This window comes from Myxocyprinus asiaticus, chromosome 27 (genome assembly GCF_019703515.2).
Source record: "Myxocyprinus asiaticus isolate MX2 ecotype Aquarium Trade chromosome 27, UBuf_Myxa_2, whole genome shotgun sequence".
Classification (NCBI taxonomy): Eukaryota; Metazoa; Chordata; class Actinopteri; order Cypriniformes; family Catostomidae; genus Myxocyprinus; species Myxocyprinus asiaticus.
Genome location: NC_059370.1, coordinates 42,045,739 through 42,069,636, shown reverse-complemented (window position 1 = coordinate 42,069,636; position 23,898 = coordinate 42,045,739). Strand labels below are relative to the sequence as shown.

Here is a 23,898-nt window from a genome sequence, read left to right as displayed (position 1 = left end):
AAGTCAGGGCACTTTAGCTAAACGAATCCAACAGAGACAGAAGTACACATTCTAACTGAAAATTATGAATTGGAAATATACAAATCCAATCCTGTTTAATATTTTGCTATTAAGGAACAGGGAACACTGCATGGATAATTTATGGGACCTGCTGATTTTTATATGTTAGGTTATTGTAACTCAAGGATGCTTTTTCATCAGACTATATGCACAATGGAGCCAATCCCCGATTTCAAATGGCCAACTCTAATTTTGCAATATCCTTGACTTTGGAAAGACAAATTTGATCTTTTTCAACTTGAAGTTAATGAGTAAACTGACTAAATTCACAAAGAAAACTAGCAACTACCAATTTCAAATTACCCATTCTGAATTTACAACTTTCTTGACTTTTAAAAGACTAATTTACTTATTGACAAGTTAAAGGACCAGCACTTCTAGTAGTACTTATGTCCACCTGCTGTCTGTGCTGTCTGCTGGTGATGGTGTGGGTAGTCCTCTGATGCAGCGAGTGCTTCCAAAGCCTGGAGAGTGGACACTAATGCATCATCTAACTCCTGAGCATGGTCCTGAACCGTCCTAGTGGCCACAGTATCAATCAGTGTCACAGGAACATCCTCTTGACCTTCTGCCACAGCAGCAGAGGCTTTGATTCCTTTCCGACCCTTTTTTGGGTCATCTTCATCAGAGCTATTATCACGAAACCCCGGGGGTGGTGCTGCTATGGCAGGAGGGGGAAGCTGCAACTTTCCTCCACCATCATCCACCTCCTCATCTTCCTCATTCCCAGGGAGTGGTAAGGCAATGAGATCAACAGCCCCTACTTCACGAGAAGCACAAGAATTTGTGCACTGCTGCAAAATGAGCTTCCCAGACTCTCCAACGTCTGACATCAAACCAGCTTGGAGTTTTGCCTTGCAGGAGTCGCAAAAAAACCTTCTTGACTGTTCCATTGTTTTTGCCCTGCCCCTGAAGCTTGAGCTGTCATCGCCAGGACGGTCTTGTTCAGCCACTGATTCAGTGCTCTTTAGAGTGGGGTCAGACTTTGTGCGTGAACGACTCTGCACCTGTGAGATAAGGTTCTCATTAATGTCAAGCTCCTGCTCTGCCTGTATCTGCAGATCTGGCAGCTGTTGTTGCTCTTTTAAATGGATGTGACACAGGCCAAGGTGCTGAGATACAGTTGGTGCCGATGTCTTCTGCGCCGCCTCTCTTGATGACCCCTCTCTCTCTTCTCGCTGACTCCCACTTAACACAGTGGCTCCGGAGCGGGAATGGGTGTGGGAACTTCTGGAATCTAAATGACAGAAGTGTCTGAGTGGCTGAGCAAGTAGGAGACATATGATGGATAAAAATGAGTCCAGGTGACAAAAGGTGAATCTGTTGAATAGAGTTTTCAGAGATGGATGCAGAAAGAAACCTTGTGGGATGCCATGACATGTTGTGATCTTTCTCTTTGGTAGACCACAGGAGATGGTGCGAACATCCAGAACATGGTTTAGTAATATGATTCAAATGTTTTCAACTTGCAGAGAAATGAATTTATCCAGCATTTCAAATAGAACATCCCATAAACTGATTTAAGATGAAGATGGAGAGATCAAGATGATGGGAAGCTCAAGCAGGAATTATGAATGATTGCCATTGCAAATCCTTCTAATCAATGGAAATTTCTTCAGAAGCAAAAAGATGAGAATTCATGCCATGATTTTAGCTGATTAACTCACCAAAATTAATATATATTCGTATGTTATTCTTTTACTATTGGAAATGACAAGTAGCCTATACAGTTGTGCTCAAAAGTTTGCATACCCTGGCAGAAATTGTGAAATTTTGGCATTGATTTTGAAAATATGACTGATCATGCAAAAAAACAAAAACCGTCTTTTATTTAAGGATAGTGATCATATGAAGCCATTTATTATCACATAGTTGTTTGGCTCCTTTTTAAATCATAATGATAACAGAAATCACCCAAATGGCTCTGATCAAAAGTTTACATACCTTTGAATGTTTGGCCTTGTTACAGACACACAAGGTGACACACAGGTTTAAATGGAAATTAAAGGTTAATTTCCCACACCTGTGGCTTTTTAAATTGCAATTAGTGTCTGTGTATAAATAGTCAATGAGTTTGTTAGCTCTCACGTGGATACACTGAGCAGGCTAGATACTGATTCATGGGGAGCAGAACTGTCAAAAGACCTGCGTAACAAGGTAATGGAACTTTATAAAGATGGAAAAGGATATAAAAAGATATCCAAAGCCTTGAAAATGCCAGTCAGTACTGTTCAATCACTTAAGAAGTGGAAAATTCGGGGATCTCTTGATACCAAGCCAAGGTCAGGTAGACCAAGGAAGATTTCAGCCACAACTGCCAGAAGAATTGTTTGGGATACAAAGAAAAACCCACAGGTAACCTCAGGAGAAATACAGGCTGCTCTGGAAAAAGACGGGGTGGTTGTTTCAAGGAACACAATACTTGTTGACCCCTCTCCAAACATAGCGCTTATGGTTGTGACCATAAAGCTCTATTTTGGTCTCGTCACTCCAAATTACAATGTGCCAGAAGCTGTGAGGTGTGTCAAGTTGTTGTCGGGCATATTGTAACCGGGTTTTTTGTGGCATTGGCTTCTTTCTGGCAACTCGACCATGCAGCTCATTTTTGTTCAAGTATCGTCATATTGTGCTCCTTGAAACAACCACACAGTCTTTTTCCAGAGCAGCCTGTATTTCTCCTGAGGTTACCTGTGGGTTTTTCTTTGTATCCTGAACAATTCTTCTGGCAGTTGTGGCTGAAATCTTTATTGGTCTGCCTGACCTTGACTTGGTATCAAGAGATCCCCGAATTTTCCACTTCTTAATAAGTGATTGAACAGTACTGACTGGCATTTTCAAGGCTTTGGATATCTTTTTATATCCTTTTCAATTACCTTGTTAAGCAGGTCTTTTGACAGTTCTGCTCCCCATGGCTCAGTATCTAGCCTGCTCAGTACATCCACATGAGAGCTAACAAACTCATTGACTATTTATACACAGACACTAATTGCAATTTAAAAAGCCACAGGTGTGGGAAATTAACCTTTAATTGCCATTTAAACCTGTGTGTGTCACCTTGTGTGTCTGTAACAAGGCCAAACATTCAAGGGTATGTAAACTTTTGATCAGGGCTATTTGGGTGATTTGTTACCATTATGATTTAAAAAGGAGGCAAACAACTATGTGATAATAAATGGCTTTGTATGATCACTATCCTAAAAATCAATGTCAAAATTTCACAATTTCTGCCAGGGTATGCAAACTTTTGAGCACAACTGTATATTTAAGATGGTACCAGGGATGTTGTATCACCAGTACAGGCTACACATTATTGTTTTGAAATAGTCCATGTTACATATGTAAAGGTTTCCACATGTACCAAAACCAATTCAAGTTCAGCAGGTGATTGGGAGATGATGAAAAGCAATGCAAAAGCGCTGTCAGACAATGACATGCTATGATTTTTATGTATTTCAATGAAATTGCAACATTACTTTTGGAAATGATATAGCCAGGTATAGTTTTAAAAACCAGGGAACTGACTTCTAACATACCTGCCTTGATCATATGAGGCTGACCAGGTATCCTACAGTAGATGGTCCTTTTAGGGTCCACAAAGAGCTTGTAATAGCCAGAGATCAAACAGGCAAAGTTTGATGCATCTGGCCACTCCATTAACAAGACCAGAGGCTACAATAATTAGTAAGGTCACAAACATTAGTATAGCATTATATTAAGTAATGTCACATCATTTCATCCTGCTTTAAAAGGAATACAGAAATAATAGTATATTAAAATGTAAATTCACTGTGTGATTTTGAGCCAGAGCTTTCACACCTTTGCTTCCAGAATAACAACCTCAACACGGGCTACCCCATGATGTTCTCTGAAGAGCTGGACTTTGCCTACACGGCTGAACTCTACTAAGACCGTTGTTAGGTTGTTCTTCAGGTCAATCACATGACTGATGCCATGTCTTGGCCCTACCAACAACGTAGTGGCTGATTGCTTCTCATCCTTTTAAAAGCAAAAGAAAATCAGTTAGCATGGAGTTACGGTTAGGGAAAGACCAAGACAAAGTGATGTTAATTTAAGTTAATGAGATAGCAAGAGCATTGTTGTAGTAGTGCAATGAATGTAATACAAATAATCTCTTGAGGAGATGTCAGACTTTTATTACCAGGCCAACTGTGTGAAACAAGAAGCCTCCGAATGGCGGAAGATCGTTCAAGACACGCATATACTGTAGTTTTCCTTGTAGAGGAGAAACCTGCTTAGAAACAGATGGATAGAGAGATGTATTTGGAGAGTTGAGCAAGTGCATACAGAGTGATTTAAAAAAAATAATTTACCAGTAGAGGGCAATGAACTCTAAGGGCTGCTATGCATATAATGATCAGCATGGAGAAATCAATTGCACTTTATTTGCAAATATCTAATTCCACCATAACACATACCAAATATGCTCCTAAGTCATAAACTTCAAAACATTACTCATGACCTTCTGCATCAGATTGAAGAGATTACTGGTGCTGTTTTTTTCTTAATTTTTTTTGTTTAAAAAAAAAAAAAAATAGAAATGGGTACAGATACAAAATTATACCCTATCTATACTGTCATGGATACATTTCAGAGTCTGTTTGCCATTTCTTTGCAAGTGCTCACATTTGAGTAAAAACACTTCCATTTAAAGGAATAATTCAACCAAAAATGAAAATTATGTCATAGAGGGGAAGATTTTCAGTGGTTCGCTGAATGGATGTCTTCGCAGGACTAGACACTGATTGACACTACACTTGTTCGTGTTCCACAGAAAACAGAGAGAACAGCTTTTGAGTTTGGAACAACATGAAAGAAATTAAATGTAGTGCACTTTCTTTTTGGTTAAGATATATTTGCCTGGGAACTTAAGTATTATTGGAGATGTTCTTAGTAAGCAGTTATACCTTGTTACCAGCTGGAGGAGGATGCTGATATGTCTTCAACAGCTGTGAGAGAGTCTTGCAGACATTTTTCTCCTTGACAGTTGGCAACAGGGTCAAAGGAAGGAAAGGTTCCAAACCCCATTCTTTCCTAGATGAGGGGAAACAGGTTTAGTTTTTCAAAGCATGAATGAAGTATCACCACAAGACACTATAGTGTTTATTGATGCTTTGATGAATGCACCCACAAAAATAATTTTTAGTAGTTTTTCTTGTTTTCTATATATATATATATATATATATTACACACACAGGCGGCCTGAAGTTTTTTGCTCTTATGGAAAGAAATTGTTACTTTTATTCACCAAAGTGGCATTCAGCTGATCACAATGTATAGTCAGGACATTAATAATGTAAAAAATTACTATTATAATTAAAAAAAAAAGTTCAGAACTTCTTAAACTACTTCAAAGAGTTCTCATCAAAAAATCCTCCATGTGCAGCAATGACAGCTTTGCAGATCCTTGTTATTCTAGCTGTCAGTTTGTCCAGATACTCTGGTGCCATTTCACCCCACGCTTCCTGTTGCACTTGGCATATATGTCTTGTCGGGCACTTCTCACGCACCTTACAGTCTAGCTGATCCCACAAAAGCTCAATGGTGTTAAGATCCATAACACTCTTTTCCAATTATCTGTTGTCCAATGTCTGTGTTTCTTTGTCCACTCGAACCTTTTCTTTTTGATTTTCTGTTTCAAAAGTGGCTTTTTCTTTGCAATTCTTCCCATAAGACCTGCACCTCTGAGTCTTCTCTTTACTGTTGTACATGAAACTGGTGTTGAGCGGGTAGAATTCAATGAAGCTGTCAGCTGAGGACATGTGAGGCGTCTATTTCTCAAACTAGAGACTCTGATGTACTTAATCTTCTTGTTTACAGTTGAAGTCAGAAGTTCACATACACTTAGGTTGAAGTCATTAAAACTCATTTTTTAACCTCTCCACATATTTAAAATTAGCAAACTATAGTTTTGGCAAGTCGTTTAGGACATCTACTTTGTGCATGACACAAGTAATCTTGTCATCAATTGTTTACATACAAATTGTTTCACTTTTAATTGACCATATCACAATTCCTGTGGGTCAGAAGTTTACATATACTAAGTTAACTGTGCCTTTAAGCAGCTTATACAATTTCAGAAAATTATGTCAAGCCTTTAGACAGTTAGCTTCTAATAGGAGGTGTACTGAATTGGAGGTGTACCTGTGGATGTATTTTAAGGCCTACCTTTAAACTCAGTGCCTTTTTGCTTGACATCACGGGAAAATCAAATAAAATCAGCCAAGACCTCAGCAAGGAAGCCACTGCTCCAAAACCGCCATAAAAAAAGCCAGACTAGAGTTTACAAGTGCACATGGGGACAAAGATCTTACTTTTGGAGAAAAGTCCTCTGGTCTAATGAAACAAAAATGGAACTGTTTGGCCATAATGAACATCATTATGTTTGGAGGAAAAAGGGTGAGGCTTGCAAGCCGAAGAATACCATCCCAATCGTGAAGCATGGGGGTGGCAACATCATGTTGTGGGGGTGCTTTGCTGCAGGAGGTGCGAGCAAAGAGGCCTACAAACCTGACTCAGTTACACCAGTTCTGTCTGGAGGAATGGGCCAAAATTCCGGCAACTTATTGTGAGAAGCTTGTGGAAGGATACTCAAAACATTTGACCCAAGTTAAACAATTTAAAGGCAATGCTACCAAATACTAACAAAGTGTATGTAAACTTCTGACCCACTGTGAATGTGATGAAAGAAATAAAAGCTGAAATAAATCATTCTCTCTACTATTATTCTGACATTTCACATTCTTAAAATAAAGTAGTGATCCTAACTGACCTAAGACAGGGAATGTCAGGAATTGTGAAAAACTGAGTTTAAATGTATTTGGCTGAGATGTATGTAAACTTCTGACTTCAACTGTATTTGTACATCTGGTCTTCCACATCTCTTTCTGTCCTTGTTAGAGCCAGTTGTCCTTTGTCTTTGAAGACTGTAGTGTACACCTTTGTATGAAATCTTCAGTTTTTTGGCAATTTCAAGCATTGTATAGCCTTCATTCCTCAAAACAATGATTGACTGATGAGTTTCTAGAGAAAGCTGTTTCTTTTTTGCCATTTTTGACCTAATATTGACCTTAAGACATGCCAGTCTATTGCATACTGCGGCAACTCAAAAACAAACACAAAGACAATGTTAAACTTCATTTAACAAACCAAATAGTTTTCAACTGTGTTTGATATAATGGCAAGTGATGTTCTAGTACTAAATTAGAAATGTAGCATGATTACTCCAGGATAAGGTGTTGGAGTGATGGCTGCTGTCTAGATTTGATCAAAAATGACATTTTTTCAAATAGTGATGGTGCTGTTTTTTACATCAGTAATGTCCTGACTATACTTTGTGATCAGTTGAATGCCACTTTAGTGAATTAAAGTACCAATTTCCTTCTGAAACTAAATCTGTAGATTATTCCAAACTTTTGGCCACCAGTGTACATACTGTGTATATAAATATATAAACAAAGATCCCTAAAACAAGAAGTATTTTCTTGATAGCAAAATGTTGTAATATATTAACATTAAGAAGTTATAATAATAATAATATATTTAGAAGTTTTTTTTCTTCTTAAGTATAAATCTAATATTTTGTTGATTTAAGCATAAAACTCACGGTTTGCCAATGGGGCTAAAAAAAAAAAAAAAAAACGTAATTGTTCTCTGAAAACAAGTCTCAATATCTTTCACAATTTTGCTTCTTGTTGGTAAAAAATCTTGTTTTAAGGATGTTCAATCATGGTAAAAGGGGTCGCACATGTCTGGACATGTCTGGCAGACCAACATGATCACACGGGAATTAAGTATGTTGTTTCCAAATGTTCCAGTATCCTAGGATCGGCCATGCTATGCTGACTCACTGACAAGCTGCATTTGTTTTGCATCTGACCATTGGCGTGACCGCAAGCGCTTTGCTAGAGCAGAGTGTGAGACCTGGGTTCGAATCTCCCATTGGAACCAAGAAGTAATTGCATTTGCATAAACAGAGACGAGCGCAATTCTGAGGTTGCATTTTTCCCTCTAACGTTAAATTTTTACTCCAGTTATGATTAGGTTTAGCTTTGGGGTTTGGGCTGTGGGGTACCTTTTATAAAATATGCATTGCTCTTCACTGTATTACATCTTGTACAGCTGAAAACAAATTGCTTCACAACTCGCTTTTGGCATCTTTCCGTGGACATTTCATCCTGAATATGGAGCTCACATGTGCTCATACACCCAAAAACAGTTACTGCTTTAGCCACTGGCAGCAGTGCTTCAAATTTCAGTAAGCACAGACCGATTTTAGTTAAAGAAATGTCAACCTATTGTTTCCAATTTCAATGTGAGATCAGTCTAGGCAGACAACACACAGCATTCTAAAATTCTAAAACTGTTGTTTTCTATGAACGTATGCACACAGGCGCCACCGCTCGACATACGTCGGCAGCAGCCAGCTACATCTTGAGGCTGCTAAAAGTTCTGGTGTGCCTCTCTTACAGTTTTCCAATATATTACATTCAATTCAACCAAAATCATGAAGTAACATATATTATTGCTGTATATTACTTTATTCAACCTGTCAAAATTGTCTATACACTATGTGTTCTAGCATAGAATAAAGTCTAGAATTCATATAGAGAAAATGCACAATAAATGTTGTTTCGTGTGTTTTTTTCCAACCTTACTTGTCCTATCCGTTGCATGGCATCTTTGGCTAGAGTCAGTTTAATAAATATTCCCCTGATTCCCCCGCTATTTGTTGATGTATTTCTTCAAAAGCCCCAGCACTTACTCAACATTCTTGAGAGAAATCTTCTGATTGGGTCGCGCGATTGACACAGTGATGTAGATGTGGAGGGCTGCCAACCTTAGTGTGACATCAGACTTCCAGTCCACCCCAAAGCGTTCTTTAATGACGTCATTGCGACTCTGTGACAATTGAGGAAAAAGAGATTGAGAGGCTTTATGGTAAGACCAGACTCCTTATGCGTTAAACAGCATAACATCCGTGACAAGTGGATATGTGAATATTCGTGACTCAATCCACCTGTATGTAGAGATACTCAAACGCTGCAGGGTCTCTCCTCAGTAAGTCAGCAGGGTCCTTTGGGAAGAAGCAGATACGGAAAATACACTTCATTCCCTGGAAGTAGGTCCTGTGAACTACCTGAAGATACAAAACAAAGTATATTTTTCAATACAACGTGTTGTGTGAATTTGAATGTTTATGGACTGGCTATATTCACTTCCATTGTAAGTGCCTTTCTGTATCTGCTTTTGTTTTTTTTTTGCATGATCTGAGCTGAAGTAGAAGTTATGATGCCAATTTTGTCAGATTTTACTGCTAATGTTAAATATGGTCTTTGATCATAATCTTGACCAACCGCTTAGGAGATTTAGATCTTTCCCCATTTAAGTAGATAGGAGCTGTTCTTCTGTACCTTGTTTACATAGAAAATAGCAGTCCAGCCTGCCCAGGAGCGTTCCAAAGATGGCTGCTGAGTGGACTGACTTGCCTTGAAAGAGACTTTGACGGTTCTAAACTATTAATAGCACTGAAGAACGTTGAAGGAACTCTTCATTTTCAGAGTGAAGGTAACTTAGTCATTGGGTTTTGGGTTGTATTTACTCACATGAGACAGTGGCTGGTTCTCCTGGAGCAGATGCAGCCTCTGGTTCTTTGCCAGTCCACCGGACTCCAGCACCAAAGCGAAATGCTCAATGTAACGTAGAGAGAGACGGTCCTGCAGCGACGATATCACATCCTGTGACGAGAGTAGAAGGACAATAATCTCAATGATCTCAAATATTCTGTAGCTCCTGCTAAAGACATCTTAAACCAGCCTATGCTTGTCTTAGCTGGTCTCCCAGACTGGTCTAGTTAAATGGTTTTAGAGTGATTTTCTGCTCTTTTCAGCTGGAAGACCAGCTGGCTGACAAGCCAAGACTATCTTAAACCAGCTAAGGGTAGCAAACCTGCTAAGGCTGGTTTGGGCTGTTTTTTTTGTTAGTTTTGTTTTTTCAGTTGGGGTAACCCGTCATTTCTTTGTGAAAAGAAAATTCTGCTCATAGTTGATGTTTTAACCTCCTACAACATAATTGATTCAGCCATCGTAAAATTTCTCAGTGTAATCCGAAGTAAATCTAGTGTAAAGCAACAGCATCGGCAGTGTGCATACACCGCAGGAGGACAGGCTTGACATTTCTATCGGTAATAAAGCAAAGAAATCAACCCTATTAATCACAAGGCTCTGCCCTAAGTATCCATCACTAGACAAAATCTATGAGGCTTTTTACTGACTAGTAACTTGGCCTCTGGAAAGGACTCCAAATATGAATGAGGTCTCCATGTGACTAATGCAAACACAGTGGCTCAAATACTCTACTGAAGCAGCAATGCAGGGCTTGTGTGGAGCATACTGGCCAGTGTAAAGTGATACATTATATACTGTGTGTTTGATGACAGTAACCATGCTCTGGGTGATTTATGGATTACTCAGTATGATCTGCAGAGGTATGACAGAGACCGTATGCTTTTTTCTGGTACCAGGATTGAGATAATCTGTTTGGTGATTTTGATCAAACGCTGAAGATATCACTGGATATCACATGGCTCATGAAGGATTATGGGAAATGTCAACTGCAGTTTGAAACCACAAGGCAAAAAGCTCACTCGGTTCACAGCAAATTGAGTCATTCTTTAAAGATTTTCTTAGATATTATCTCAGTGTGTGTGTGTATATATATATATATATATATATATATATATATATATATATAGCTCTGGAAAAAAATAAGAGACCATTGCAAAATGATCAGTTTCTCTGGATTTACTATTTATAGGTATGTATTTGAGTAAATGAACATTTTTGTTTTATTCTATAAAGTACTGACAAAATTTCTCCCAAATTCCAAATAAAAATATTGTAATTTAGAGCATCAATCCTCCACCAAATTTCACAGTGGGTATGAGACACTGTGGCTTGTAGGCCTCTTCAGGTCTCCGTCTAACCATTAGATGACCAGGTGGAGGATCGGTGATGATCTGGAGGTGCTTCAGCAAGGCTGGAATTGGGCAGATTCGTCTTTGTGAAGGCTGCATGAATCAAGCCACGTACGAGATTATCCTGGAAGAAAACTTAATTCCTTCTGCTCTGACATTGTTCCCCAGGATTGGTTTTTCCAGCAGGACAATTCTCCATTCCACACAGCCAGGTCAATCAAGGTGTGGATGGAGGACCACCAGATCAAGACCCTGTCATGGCCAGCCCAATCTCCAGACCTGAACCCCATTGAAAACTTCTGGAATGTGATCAAGAAGATGGATGGACACAAGCCATCAAACAAAGCCGAGCTGCTTGAATTTATGCGCCAGGAGTGGCATAAAGTCACCCAACAGCAATGTGAAATACTGGTAGAGAGCATGCCAAGACGCATAACAGCTGTGATTGAAAATCAGGGTTACTCCACCAAATACTGATTTCTGAACTCTTCCTAAGTTAAACATTAGTATTGTGTTGTTTAAAAATGAATATGAACTTGTTTTCTTTGCATTATTCGAGGTCTGAAAACACTGCATCATTTTTTGTTATTTGGACCAGTTGTAATTTTCTGCAAATAAATGCTCTAAATGACAATATTATTATTTGGAATTTGGGAGAAATGTTGTCAGTACTTCAGAGAATAAAACAAAAATTGTAATTTTACTCAAACACATACCTATAAATAGTAAATCCAGAGAAACTGATAATTTTGCAGTGGTCTCTTAATTTTTTCCAGAGCTGTATATACTGTAATATATATATATATATATAAATATATAGCGAATTCTACTTTAAAGCACCTTGGAGGAAGTCAAATAGCCATTCAGCCGCGACATTATAAACAGCACTGGTGAGGAAAAGATTAGACAGCGTTGTGCGATGTATCAACAAATTACAAGCCTATCTATACTACACATCACGACATCACCCTTACTATCATGTTTTTTTTTACTGTAGTAACCCGTGTGACAAATGACTGGACATTTTGTTTATTGATTTTTTCCTTTGCACCTGGTAGCCCCTCCCACCGTGAACTCTCATTGGTCCAAAATCCCACTCATCTTATTGTAACTCTACGTTAAACATTAAATATGTTCTTATTGGCTGTGATTAAGCTGCATCGTTCTGCGGTTTCGTGTGCATTGTGGAGTTGTCAAAGGAATCTTGTCACACTGTGTCTAGTTCGGACATGGTGTTAGAGCACTAATTAAAAAAATATATATATTTTTGGAAAATATTAATTGATTTGATATTCGCATTTCAATTTGACCAGATGTAAGGTCAGCTCTGCAAATGAAAGCCCCTTTTCCCTTTGTTCTGCTTTTGCTTTCAGAAAGAAAGACATAATAATGTTGGCTTTGCTAAGCCATGTTAGTATATTCTTGGTACATGAAAAGACTCTAATGGCTTTATTCTTTTACTGTCCATTATGTATTACTGACAAGATCAGATTTGATTTAAATACTAGGAATACATTGCATTAATGTTGCTAGGTCCAGACTTGTGCCAGTTTTTATGTGCTCAGGCTTTTAGTGTAATAAAAGCGATATTTCATGATCTGCAAACGAAGTGCAAGTCAAAATCATTGTAGCAAAGGTCTGATAAATACAAGTGACAGGTGAGAGTTGTCGCATCACACTCACCCTAACAGTGGTGCGGCTGTCAAATGTAAATGATTTGATCTGTCCATTCTCCAGAAACACCTTCAAAACATTTGGTATCAGAAGCAAAGACTCGTCTTTAAGCATGGTCTGAAAGAGACAAAGGAGAGAGAAGGGAGGAAGCTGTCAGTGAACCCTGGGCAGGATTTTCAGTAAAGAAAACACTCTGAAGGTCAATACAGAAAATCTAATAAGCTCTAAAGGAGAGAGAGGGAGAGAGAGAATGTAGAAACACATAAGAGGACTCTGGATGGAAAACTGTAGGAATAAGGAAGAAGCTTATCACATCTGAAACAAATGGTTAAAGGAGTGATATTTGTCTAAATCAGTAGTTTAATTGAACTGAAACTGAATAAATGACCCAAACTCAACTTTAGCCAATGACTGAGTAGAATGAAAATAGTGATAAGTATAGCTGTTTACACAACATCCACCACAAATAAATAAATTTAAATGCAGATGTTCAATTGAACATAAGCTTTGAACTCACTTGCAGCAAATATTTCCTGCTAACTAATGACCAATAAGCAAGCAATTAAAATTAAAGGTGCACTAAGTAATTTTTGTTTATATTTGCTTATTTATCTTCCTGGTTTTCAAATGTGGATATTCCACTTGCCCATCGCCAAAACCCTTTGGCTGGCCAGAGGTGCCAACTTCAGTCATCTGTCCTTATATTATTAAGACCTGTCGGCTGCCGTTATCACAGTGAATCACCAGATCCTCCTGTCCACCCTCTCTGATCTGGGCGCCACAGAAACTGCACTTCACATCTCAAAAACAACTTAGTCATGCAGATCCCCAGACTCTACCTAGGGGTGTATTTGTATATTTTTCTATAAATTACAAACCTGAACCCAAAGTCCTACTGATCCCAACCCCTTGGCTTCTAACGTGAACTGCTTTGAGAGCGTATCCGCCTTGCGTGTATCCAGAACATGTCAATCCTCCAGCGGTTTTTGCTGAGCTTTTCTATCGGGGTGATGTCCGGGGCCCACACAATTGTGTGGTTTGCGTGGTGGTTAAAACCACTACTGACTCTACCTGTCAAAATACACTACACAGCTCCTGTTCCAGGCTTTTGTCATCTCAATATGAGACTATTCCTATGCTTTGTTGGCCGGCCTACCAGTTAACACTTCCAGATTAAGCATCTACATATGATGTAGAACACAGCAGTCCTGATCTACAATCAACCGGAAATGTCCCTCATCGCACCCCTCTGTGTCCCTCCAGAGGCACTTTTGAACCATTGGGCTGAACGGTTCTCATTGCAGAACTGTGCTGTACCAATTGGGGCTTGTTTGCGCAGTTACGGTTTCTTTTTCCAATGTGGTGCTGCAAAACCAGAAGTAAAATGGACTGACTGAACAAGCGACCAATTGTTAGTCGCCACGTAATAAAGGCATTCCACAAGCACGGCTTAGTATGGTTCACTAAACATGCTGAGAAATCCAGGCCGTGAACGGTTTGTAAATGTACCATACTGATACTTACCGCACTCAGGACCATTCAGCCAGATGGTTAAAAAGCTTTGTCTCTACCTGTAGTTGCCCATATTAAAGTCAAGGCTCTCTGATACCATCACAACATTCAAAAAACACCTGAAGACACACCAAAACAACCCATACGACAGTGGTCTTAACTTTCAGAAAAAAGGACTAAACTGCACCTTTTAAGGTACAATGGCAGTCACCTCGATTTGGGTACATGATTTAACCTGCAGATATGTTTTTGTTAAAAAAAGCATATAAATGTATCTGTAAAAGCACACAATAGGTCCTAAGTTATAAACTCCTAACTAGAGGTACAAAAAAGGTCCGCTTGAGGGTACTACCCCCAGTGTTGGCCCGTGTACCTTAAAAGGTTTTTTTTTTTTTTTTTTTGTTTTTTTGAGTGTTGGACTTGCCACCATTCCAGTGTGGTTGCAGCAATTTTCTGGTTAACAAATGCAATTGTAGAAATACAATGGGTATTTGTTAATTTATTCTGCATCCAAAAGTGACAATCATAGAGGGGTTACTTAACCAAAGTGAGTAGTATTCATGTGATCTCAACATCGCAAGCGAGTTTAATTAAACAAATTTGTCAAAACATACTTCTAAGGTTACTTAGTGCACCTTTCAGTGGATGGCGAATCCTTTAAAGCATTTGAATCATTTATCATTTTCCTATAAATTTGCTGTGGCATTGCATCAATAAAACTGAGATCATTACTTTCAGTAGCATCCTAACTTCAGCATCGTATTGATTTCCACCAGGTGCATGCCCAGATTTTACTTCGGAAGTAGATGACTTAAGGTGTACTTTCTCTGCCACTGAGCATCATCAATAAAATTAAGAACTGAACTGAAAAAGTTATCTACCATTATTCACATGTGCAATACTGGTTACAACAGTTTTATTTATTTATTTATTTTTGCAGTTTAAACTCAAATATACAATGGAAAAAAATAGGCAAGCATCAAATTGGAGGGTCAGTAGGTATCATGTGATGAAAGGCGGTGAAGTGAGCAGGTTGGCTAGCTTGTACATTCAACGCAATCCCGATCAATTGCACGTTAATTAGAGAGCAAGATGGTGTGGCATGAATAAGTCCCACGTTGGCATTTATCTTTAAGCCTAACCCCCTTAATAAAAGGTAGCAGCTTATGTACTCTGTGCTGACAGGCGAGTTTTAATGAAGAAAGCCCCGCTGGCCCCTGCTGATCACACAAGATGGATTGACATGATTAGAGGAGTCTCGGGTGAGGGTGGTTTGATCTTTACCGATTTTGGCCCTCTAGGCCTGATCAGCATGTTTCTTCTTCCAGGAGAGCTGCACACCCCTCCCATCGGTCCGCTTTATTAAATTGGTGCGACCAGCACCCAAGGGTGTAGTGTGGACTCTTCCTTGATCGCAAGGCAGATATCAGACTGTATGGGACATAATCCATGGACATTGACATTAACATGGGTGCTGTCGACCCATGCTCACCAAGAGGAGATGGCAGCTGTAGTGCTAATGAAAGGCTACAAATGAATGAATGTCTAGTAACAACATTAAGGCTCATGGGGAGGCTGCAGTCCTACCTTATTGAATTACTCCTAAGCAGGTTGAAGCTGCGACAAGGAAACTGACACCAAGTTTATTCGCTCAACTCTGTTACCCAAACATTGTAATCAGAACCAGAGCAAATTATTCCAAGCCCTTTTTAATAACCATGAATTGCTCCAATTCAGAGCCCTAGTCTTAAAGCTGGATTACACTACCCGATTGAAAAGTAGATTCGATCTAAGCATAAAATTCGATCCGAAACAGATGCAAGCAAACATGTACAGGAGCATTGCAGTTATTGTTGAAGCTACTTTGTTTTCAAATTCGCTAAAGACACAGGACAAACGTATTTGGATGTGGTCTTGGGAGGAAAGACGCAGCCAGTGTGGTCTCTGGAAACTGCAAAGCGAGTTGGAGGCGAGTTGCGTTAAAAGTTAAAGGGATTCTTGACCCAAAAATGAAAATTCTCTCATCATTTACTCACCCTCATGCCATCCCAGATGTGTATGACTTTCTTTTTTCAGCAGAAACTAAGATTTTTAGAAGAATATCTCAGCTCTGTAGGTCCATACAATGCAAGTGAATGGTGGCCAAGCCTTTGAAGGCTCAAAAAGGACATAAAGTCAGCATAAAGGTAATCCATAAGACTCCAGTGGTTTAATCAATGTCTTCTGAAGCAATCCAATTGGTTTTGGGTGAGAAACCAAAATATAACTCCTTTTTCACTGTACATCTTGCCATTGCAGTTTCTAGGCACAATCTTGATTTCAAGCTTGATCACTTCAGAAGACATTGATTTAAGCACTGGAGTTGGATGGATTATGTTTATGTTGACTTGATCTGCTTTTTGGAGCATCAAGGGCCTGGCTACCATTCAGTTGCATTGTATAGACCTGCAGAGTTGAGATATTCTTCTAAAAATCTTAGATGGCATGAGGGTGAGTAAATGATGAGAACACTTTCATTTTTGGGTGAACTAACCCACTAACCCCCCAGTACTGCATCCCAGTACTGGCCATGGTTAAAATCTAGTATAATCCAGCCTTTAGTTGCAATACTGTGGCACCTGTTTCAAAGACCCACAAAGTCTCAGCAACCAAAACAAACAATTGAACATCTGTCAATATCTTCCTGACTTGCTTTTATGTAAATCTGCTCTGCTCTGCTCTGCTGAAAAATTTCAGACAGGGAAACACTAAGCCAAGCCAAGCATTGTCAATTCAAAAGCCTGTGTTTTCATGTATACACTAGATGCTCTTGTCAATATTTTCCCAACTGGTTTCTATGTAAATCTACTCTACTCTCAATATTTCAAACAAGAAAAACTACAACCCTTTAATTCCAGTCAAGCATAGTCAATTGAAAGTCCTGTATTTTCATGTATGCAGATTTTGGGAATCTTTGAAAAAGATGAAATCATACTTAAAGCGCAAAGGTTTAAAATTATTCTTTTTTAGCTTCTCGAAATGGTGGACCACAATTCGATTAATGGGAAACCATTGGAGATGGATTTACGCATTGCCCCACTGGGTTATAAACCTGCAGTCTGATGAAATGAGATGAGCCAGACATGTGGAGTGAGTCGGACTTCAGTATTTAAACACTGAAATGACAGCCATTTTACACTCTCAAAAGGAGACCAATACAGACTGATGCATTCACTTTCTCATTTTGTAATATGAAAAACAATAACAAGTGTGATTTTATTAAAAATACACTGTTAAGTTGAAGTCACCATATTCGGAAAGGCACGAATAATAACTTCAAAACGAATAACGGATTCAACTGAATAATATATATTTTATAAAAATATTCGTTTGACTGATTATTAGATTAGTTTATTAGGTCTGACATCATGTACGCTTTCCACTGATTGAAATGTCTGTTAATGTATCACACGGTTCACACGTGATTCCCGTGTATTTATTAATAGCCTAAACCTGAGCGTGATGTTAAATTCCTGACCTGAAGTGATGATTTCACGTTGGAGCTTGTCTATCTGTCTCTTAAAGTTGACCACATTTATATCCCCATCAGCGATTACGGTAATTATCTGGTTAAGACTTTATTACGAAAAAAATGCTCCATAAAGGTTTAAATGCCCCATAGATTATTCATCTATTTGAAATATTCCTGCTTACTGTATGTAAAACAAAGAAACTAAAACATGCTCCGTCTTTTTTTCTTCTTCTTTAAACGGTGCTAAATTTGAGCATGTTAAGTGTTCTTGAGCTCTGGAAAGGTGTGTATAAATGTATTATTATTATTTAACTAACTAATGGTGTCCCATCGTAAAAATTCCTGATAGACTTGCCAAACTTTCACGTGTTTGTAGGCTGTATTGATTTATTTTCATTTCTTTTAATGTTTGAATTTGAATTTATTATTCACTGCAAAATGTGTGCTTGATATTTCACATTTTGCTTGACACCTCCTGCCTCCAGAATAATGTTGTTATGCATGCATCTATTTCATGCAGATATTAATATCAGAAATACCAGGAGAAACCACATATTCCACAGTTAATATGGCGTACAAATTCAGCCTCATCTGGTAAGAAATAAATAATTAAATAACAACTGCATATTAATAATAGTAATAATAATAATTAGGCTTTATGAAAAGGAATATACAAGTCATATTTGAATAATAGAAACTATAAATGTATGAGTAACACTTAAAAATGGGCGTTTCATTTAGTTTTGATACACTTCCGGTCTAAGCCCCGCCCACATCCGGTTCTATCCGAATACAGAGACAGATACAGATAATTTTGTCATATGAACAAATACAGATAATGGCTTCACTGCACACCCCTAGTAGTTGCACGGTTCAATTCTAGAAGCCGTGGTGCCAGTGAGTGTTTAACAGCTCTCATTTCAGCGCATAAAGCCGTGTTATATCACAGAGATGACTGGGGTGTGATGTGAGCGAAAGGCAACAGCACATACTGAGTCTGGGTCGCTGATGGACACTTGCTCAGAAAAGCGCACTTTGGGGGGATTGGTTCGCAGTTGAGCTTTCTTGGCTGCACTTATGAAGGCAGACTTAGGTGACTATGGAAACAAAAAAGAAAGACAAAGGGAGGGAAGGAAGAAAGAAATAGAGATGAAAACATTGTTTAAGAGTAGTTTTAAGCATAGTGAAAGCTTCAAAACCAATGGTCTGGTCTTGATTTGGAAAAAATAATACAAATAAAAGGAATAGTTCACCTCAAAATGCTTATCCTGTCATAATTTACTCATTCTCATGTAATTCCAAACTTGTATGCATTTTTGACCCTGTGGAACTCAAAAGATGTTTTGCAGTATGCTTACGCTGCTCTTTCCCATACAATGAAAAGCTCAAAAAGCACAAAGGACAATAAAATGGAATAAAAGTATCATAAGGGTGATTCTCACGAAACCTGTCAAGAAAAAGTCCTGTCACCAAATCAAATGCAAAAAAATAAAGATTTATATATATATATTATATATTTTATCCCCTTTTTTCTCCCAATTTTGGAATGCCCAATTCCCACTACTTACTAGGTCCCTGTGGCGCGTTTACTCACCTCAATTAGGGTGGCGGAGGATAAGTCTGTTGCCTCCGCTTCTGAGACAGTCAATCCGCGCATCTTATCACGTGGCTCGTTGTGCTTGACACCCCGGAGACTCACAGCATGTGGAGGCTCATGCTACTCTCCGCAATCCTTGCACAACTTACCACGCGCCACGTTGAGAGCGAGAACCACTAATCGCGACCATGAGGAGGTTACCCCATGTGTCTCTACCCTCTCTAGCCACCCGGCCAGTTTGGTTGCTTAGGAGACCTGGCTGGAGTCACTCAGCACACCCTGTGTTTGAACTCGCGACTCCAGGGGTGATAGTCAGCGTCAATACTCGCTGAGCTACCCAGGCCAACTAAAAACTGATATTTAAATAAATATTAAATATTAAAAATCTTGCCCTCTGTTGGACCTCTCAAATTTCATTTGCGTATGCGATGACGGAATTTGTTTTTGGGTGAACTATTCCTTTACTTTGAACAAATTTCAGTTAGACTGCTAAAAGAAAGGGACATTTCACATTACAGTTTTACTACTGAGCTATAGTATATTCATGATGTAATTACTGTATGTAAATTGTATTATAGAGTAATTATTGGGTTTGCACAAAGCAGATCATGTTTACGGTCACAAAGCTCTCCAAAATTTCTCCAGAATTCCAAAACTCCATGTGTACTTTAGATGGCATTGACTTTAGCTTAGAGACTGATGTATAATATACTGCAGTTTTTAATGTAGAAGACAAAATGTCTTGAACTACCTGTTGCGGTTGCAGCACAGTAAGAACAATGGAGTCCTTGCAGCGTCTGCAGAGAGCAAAAGACATTATGGGAAGTGAGTTGCAGAATATAAAAGGAGTCTCTTATCTGAAATGAATTCTCTTATCTGATGCAGACACATGGAACAGTAATACATAAAACAAAGTCAGTCATGCATCCTGACGAGGCCCCTCCCCTCTGGTGACAGTAAAGGGTGTTACCTTACAAGGTCTATGACTTTCTCCCTGGGCGCGTCGCTCACAAGCTCTTGGTTGATGGCGAGGATCTGGTCTCCAGGGAAAAGCTTGCCACTGGATGGTCCGTCTATAGAGGAGACATGTCAAAAACTTGCGTTGCTCTTAGTGGCTGACGGAGTCGATTATTTAAAGCATCCTAAGGGGCAGTTCAGACCCAACACGTTCTTGCGCTATAAAAAAACCTAGACGCAGCACAACGAAGCTGAAGGATTGTGTATTTTAATTATCTCTAGTCTATATTGTTAGAGATGTATCCGTGTCTGTAAAGGTGTGCCAGAAACCCCAATCAACCCCTACCAGGAGGAACATATGGAGATATCCTGTAGATCTGGTTTATTGGGAGCCTTCAAGGGATGTGCTAACACTATTGTTCTAAATCAGAGCAGTTGCACTGCAGCCACATGATTGGCTGATTAGATAAATCGCATTAATATGTAGCTGTACAGGTGTACCTAAAAAGTGGTCAGTGAGTGTATGTATTCCTTTATTTTTTGAACAGCAATGGATGATGGGATTAAACAAACTAATCCATTCATCTTGAAACATTGAGCACATAACCAAATGTGGGCACATGCACATGAAACTCAAGGCCAGTAGATAGCATGTTTGTGATGCAACAGATGGAGACGTTTAAAGTTAGTTTTGATGCAGTGCATGATTAGTTTGAGTTTTTTGGAAAATTTTAGTTTGAGTTGTAATTTAGGGTTTTCTATGTTATTTTGGGGAATTTCATTTCAGTTTTAGTTTCAGTTAACTATAATAACCTTGCTTTCCACACAAGAATGCTATTTCCTCCCGGATTAGTGGCCTTAAGTGTATTTTTTGAATTTTATGGATATTCAGATATTTTCTCCTACCCTAGCTTAATATGCAGCTACAACTATGCTAACTACGACCTTTTTAGGTTGATTTAACACTGTGGCCATATAAAAAAAAAAATTGCTCTGTTTGTTTGAGCATCCCAACCAGCCCGATACAGCATCATTGTCTCATCCAATGGAAACTTCGACAGATGACGGGGATAGTGGTCGGGAAACCTGTTTGAACACAATAATTATTTTTGTAATTCCAGTTGGTAATGCAAGTTGTCACACTTGTTTCTGAAGGCAGTTAGAACCTATCCTTGCAGTGAATTATTACACTTATCCTATTGGGGCATCAAATCACTTGATTATCTGAATTCCCATTTGACTAAAGCACAATTTGTACAAAAATCTAAAGAACCCATTAGCCTGTAAATGAGATAAGGGTAATTGGCTCATATCCCAGAGCCCTGAATGTTTGACCCAATGGACAGAGACACATGTCCTACCTGCAAAGACAGAGCGTACAACAACAGGCCGTTCACTGCCGGCAATGAATCCGAAGCCGTGGCTTGGATGGCGTTGGATGCAGACCTGTCGAGCTGGACCAGGAGTCAGACTACCACTGTCCATACCATCCTGACCCTCCTCTAACATCACAGAGCTACAACACAATACAACACAGCTGCTTACAACTCCCTAGTGTCCATAAAATATGTCCATGAAACATTAAAATACATGATGTGTTCGCACTGGTTTTCAAATGAACGTGTGAATCTCTCAAAACTGTCAAGAATAGGTCATTTCATTTTTCAAAATTAGATTTTGCCTCAAGATAACGAAGCCTGTTTTTTGAGCCATTAGAACTTATTGCATTGTGTTAGAAGTTTAATGACAATTAAGCACATTCTAAGGAGTTGTTGAAAAACTCACTCATTACTCTAATAAGGGGAAAAAATATAATATTATTTAAATTATAAAGTTAATTTGTAAAGTACAATTGTAAGTATGGTAGTATTTGTTGTATTTTATTTTTATTGTCTGATTTTGATTACAAATATATATATATATATATATTTTTTGTCCAGACAGGATGATTTTCAGTATTGAATACACTTAATGAGAATGACATTTACAGTACTGACAGTCTGAGAATTGGTTGGAAAATGTGCTTAATTTTCGTGAAAATAATGTCATATTTGTCATTCCGTGTCAACTCAACCAGAGGTCCCTGGCTAAATTTTTTTAACTGGTGAAAGAAATACATAAATGTATTTCAAAAATAATAAATGCCATGGATCAATATTTACTGAGTAATCCATTATTTTGTAGAGTGGAGTCAAAATGAAAATTTTCGCCTATATGATTTTGGTGTAAAACTACAAGTTAAAAAAAAAGAAAAATAACCTTAGAAAATTGGCAGCATCATTACTTAATTTTTAGACAAAGATAGGTAGGTCTTTTCCTAAAATCAGTTGACTTCAGCGCCTCTTGTTGCACTATATGCCAATGGAGCGAGTCCAAAAAAAAAAAAAAAAAAAACTATTTGTGTTGTTTTTTTTTCTCCAAAGTTGGAGTGCATTTTACTCCAGATGTAATAAAAAATATCTTAATATTATTTTAGATTCTGGTTCATAACAAATTTTTCTTTTGGTCTCTTCATACTTAAAGCCCTGTATGGTTGAATCACAGAGATATGGGTCTCTCAATATGACTCAATCTGAAAATGTTTTAGTTTACACATTTTCAATGGTTGTAATGAAACAAGGCTTTTTCTTGTCCAAAAAAAAAAAAAAAAAAAAAAAAGGGGTCTGAAGTGCAAATAACATTAAAAGTAGAAATGTATTGTTATTTATTCACATAAACACAAAGTCACAATCTTGATTATTCTGTATTTGGCTAGGCTATTCATTTATTGCAGTACCTACTGTATGTCTAGCTTTTGCAGAAATGTACTTATTTCAGATATTTACATCTGTCCAAGCACTAAAGATGCTGAAATTGTATTATTTTTCTGTCCTGGATGTTTATTTGTAATATCCACTCAAACATGTCTCCATATTTGCATAACCACTTTAACAGTAGATTTCCAAAATCTGACAAGGGTCGGAAATTACATTTGCGAATGCAGTTTTGTACATCATATAAAAGCTCATATTCCATCTGGTCATTAAGAGAAATGCCATTTCTTTGTTTGCGCCATTTGCTTTTTATGAGGTCTTTCCCGCTGCACATGTGAGCAGATAATGTGCTTTTATGTTGCATAGTGTTCTCATTTGACATAAGAGGATTATGAATAGCACACTGCACCTGTCATATTCCTCTGTGTGTCCATCCTGGACCCTGGCCATCCCCTGAGAGGACAGAACCGGACTGGCGGATCCGCTGCTGGGGCTGGCTCTGTTTTGCACACATTCACCTAAGTGGACAAAAATGAGAGAAGATGAGCAATAAGTTAATAGGGGTCATATCATACATTTTTCTCTATGGTCCACTTAAAATTCTACCCTCTCCTGACCCTTAAAATTAACAGGTTGTATTGGTCACAAAATAATCCACACTGAAATCTGACTTGAGATCAAGACAGAAATGATCAAGGATCTTGTTAAAAATAAACTTCAGCTGCTTAGTTCTAACATTGCGATCTGCAGAGCTGTAGGTGCTACACACAGCCAGAAACAGCACAAGGTTTGACAGATTTTACCTAATTTTAAGCGGGGTGCACACTGAATGATTTTAATG

The 23,898-nt window shown here is 38.4% G+C and overlaps 1 protein-coding gene across 1 annotated transcript in view; it reads right to left on the bottom strand.

Moving 5' to 3' along the window:
* LOC127417967 (FERM and PDZ domain-containing protein 3-like) overlaps positions 1-23,304 on the bottom strand; it is a 29,510-nt gene extending 6,206 nt beyond the window's left edge. Inside the window, exons 1-13 of the mRNA XM_051658262.1 lie at positions 21,666-23,304; positions 20,318-20,420; positions 20,099-20,144; positions 18,743-18,847; positions 12,737-12,844; positions 9,684-9,815; positions 9,098-9,217; positions 8,843-8,979; positions 4,986-5,112; positions 4,220-4,309; positions 3,877-4,056; positions 3,594-3,729; positions 458-1,297 (exon numbers count right to left, since the gene is read on the bottom strand). Of these exons, the coding sequence (XP_051514222.1) occupies positions 458-1,297; positions 3,594-3,729; positions 3,877-4,056; positions 4,220-4,309; positions 4,986-5,112; positions 8,843-8,979; positions 9,098-9,217; positions 9,684-9,815; positions 12,737-12,844; positions 18,743-18,847; positions 20,099-20,144; positions 20,318-20,420; positions 21,666-21,813 (2,272 nt within the window). The 5' untranslated portion in view covers positions 21,814-23,304. The remainder of the gene's footprint in view (positions 1-457; positions 1,298-3,593; positions 3,730-3,876; positions 4,057-4,219; positions 4,310-4,985; positions 5,113-8,842; positions 8,980-9,097; positions 9,218-9,683; positions 9,816-12,736; positions 12,845-18,742; positions 18,848-20,098; positions 20,145-20,317; positions 20,421-21,665) is intronic.
* Positions 23,305-23,898: the final 594 nt, after the last annotated feature.